The sequence below is a fragment of the Fulmarus glacialis genome, unplaced genomic scaffold (assembly GCF_000690835.1).
Source record: "Fulmarus glacialis isolate BGI_N327 unplaced genomic scaffold, ASM69083v1 scaffold7513, whole genome shotgun sequence".
Taxonomy (NCBI): Eukaryota; Metazoa; Chordata; class Aves; order Procellariiformes; family Procellariidae; genus Fulmarus; species Fulmarus glacialis.
Window position 1 is genome coordinate 23,465 of NW_009203500.1, and position 1,229 is coordinate 24,693.

General features: G+C 55.0%; 1 protein-coding gene across 1 annotated transcript in view; it reads right to left on the reverse strand.

Annotated features, from left to right (window-relative positions):
* Nucleotides 1-1,229, reverse strand: part of CRYGN (crystallin, gamma N) — a 9,202-nt gene that overhangs the window by 6,723 nt on the left and 1,250 nt on the right. Inside the window, exon 3 of the mRNA XM_009574647.1 lies at nucleotides 1,021-1,224. Within this exon, the coding sequence (XP_009572942.1) occupies nucleotides 1,021-1,224 (204 nt within the window). The remainder of the gene's footprint in view (nucleotides 1-1,020; nucleotides 1,225-1,229) is intronic.

Here is a 1,229-nt window from a genome sequence, read left to right on the forward strand (position 1 = left end):
CCGAGCGGATACCGTGCCTAAGCAAACATTCCTCCGGGAATCTGTGCTGCAGAAATGCCTTGAAGCACTCGCTGGCATCTCACAGGGAAAATCGTGGGCCAGGGAGGGAGGAGCATGTCCTTCTGCCGGCCGGGCTCCAGGGCCCGAGGCAGAGCATCCCTCCATGTACGGACCGCGGAGGTGCTTTGGGAAGAACGTCACGGACCTGAAACAAACCCGTTGCTGTCCTGAAAAGCAGCTTCAGGGCCAGCGAGAAACCCCACCAGCTCCAAGCGGGTTCATCATTGCCCCGGGGGTCATGAGTGATAGGAGAGTCAAATGGAAAGACCTACCCCAGATTCATTTTTCTTTGCTACTTTTTAATTTTCCTGATTAAACCTTCCTCCGGGCAGTGCTTTTAAAAGCTTCGTAAGGGGAAGGCTATCTAGTATGGGGAAAAAAAAAAAAGGTTTTAGTTCAGGATTAGTGGGGTTTTTTTGCAACAGCAGAGAATTCAGCTAAAATTTGCTAGGAGCAGCCCAGCTGCCCCATGGGTCCTGTTTGGAAAGTCCTGGAGCTGCCCGATCCCGTTCCAGGCACGTGGGGAGAACAGGCTGCTGTGGCTCAAACTTGCCTTGGGCAACGACCCTTCTTCTGAATTCCCCCATGAGTATTGACTCACATTAAAAAAGAAAAGCAGGTGACGCTGGCAGGACCTTGCCACCGCATCTGAAAAAACATGAGAAAATCCTATCCCGCTAAAGCCGCTGCGCTTCACGCTGCGGGAGGAAGGCGATGTGTCTTCTCCCGACCGGGAGGCACGGGAAACCACGATTCGCCTTTGTGGCTTGTGCAAACCGCTCCACGGGGTGACAAACCTTCCCTGGCAGACTATTTCCTTCTCAACGGGATGTAGCATTTCTAAAAAGCGCAGATTTTTATTACACTTATTCACGGGGCTCATGAAAATAAAACCCAACGGCAGCTCCGTCCCACCGATGCTCTGGCCGGGAGAGCGAAACGCCAGCGGCATCCACTCACCATCCCGACGGGCCGGCAGGAGCCCAGGTGGTCGCTGCGGCCGTTCCAGCGATAGAAATCGGGGTACTCGCCGTGCTCCAGGACGTACTGCTGCCCTCGGAAGTGGGGGTGATCGAAGCAGACCCAAGCCCCGCTCTGGACGCAGATGGAGTTGACCCGATTGAGGAAACCTCGGTCCTGGAAGCTGCTGCAGCTGCCGCAGACCTCCA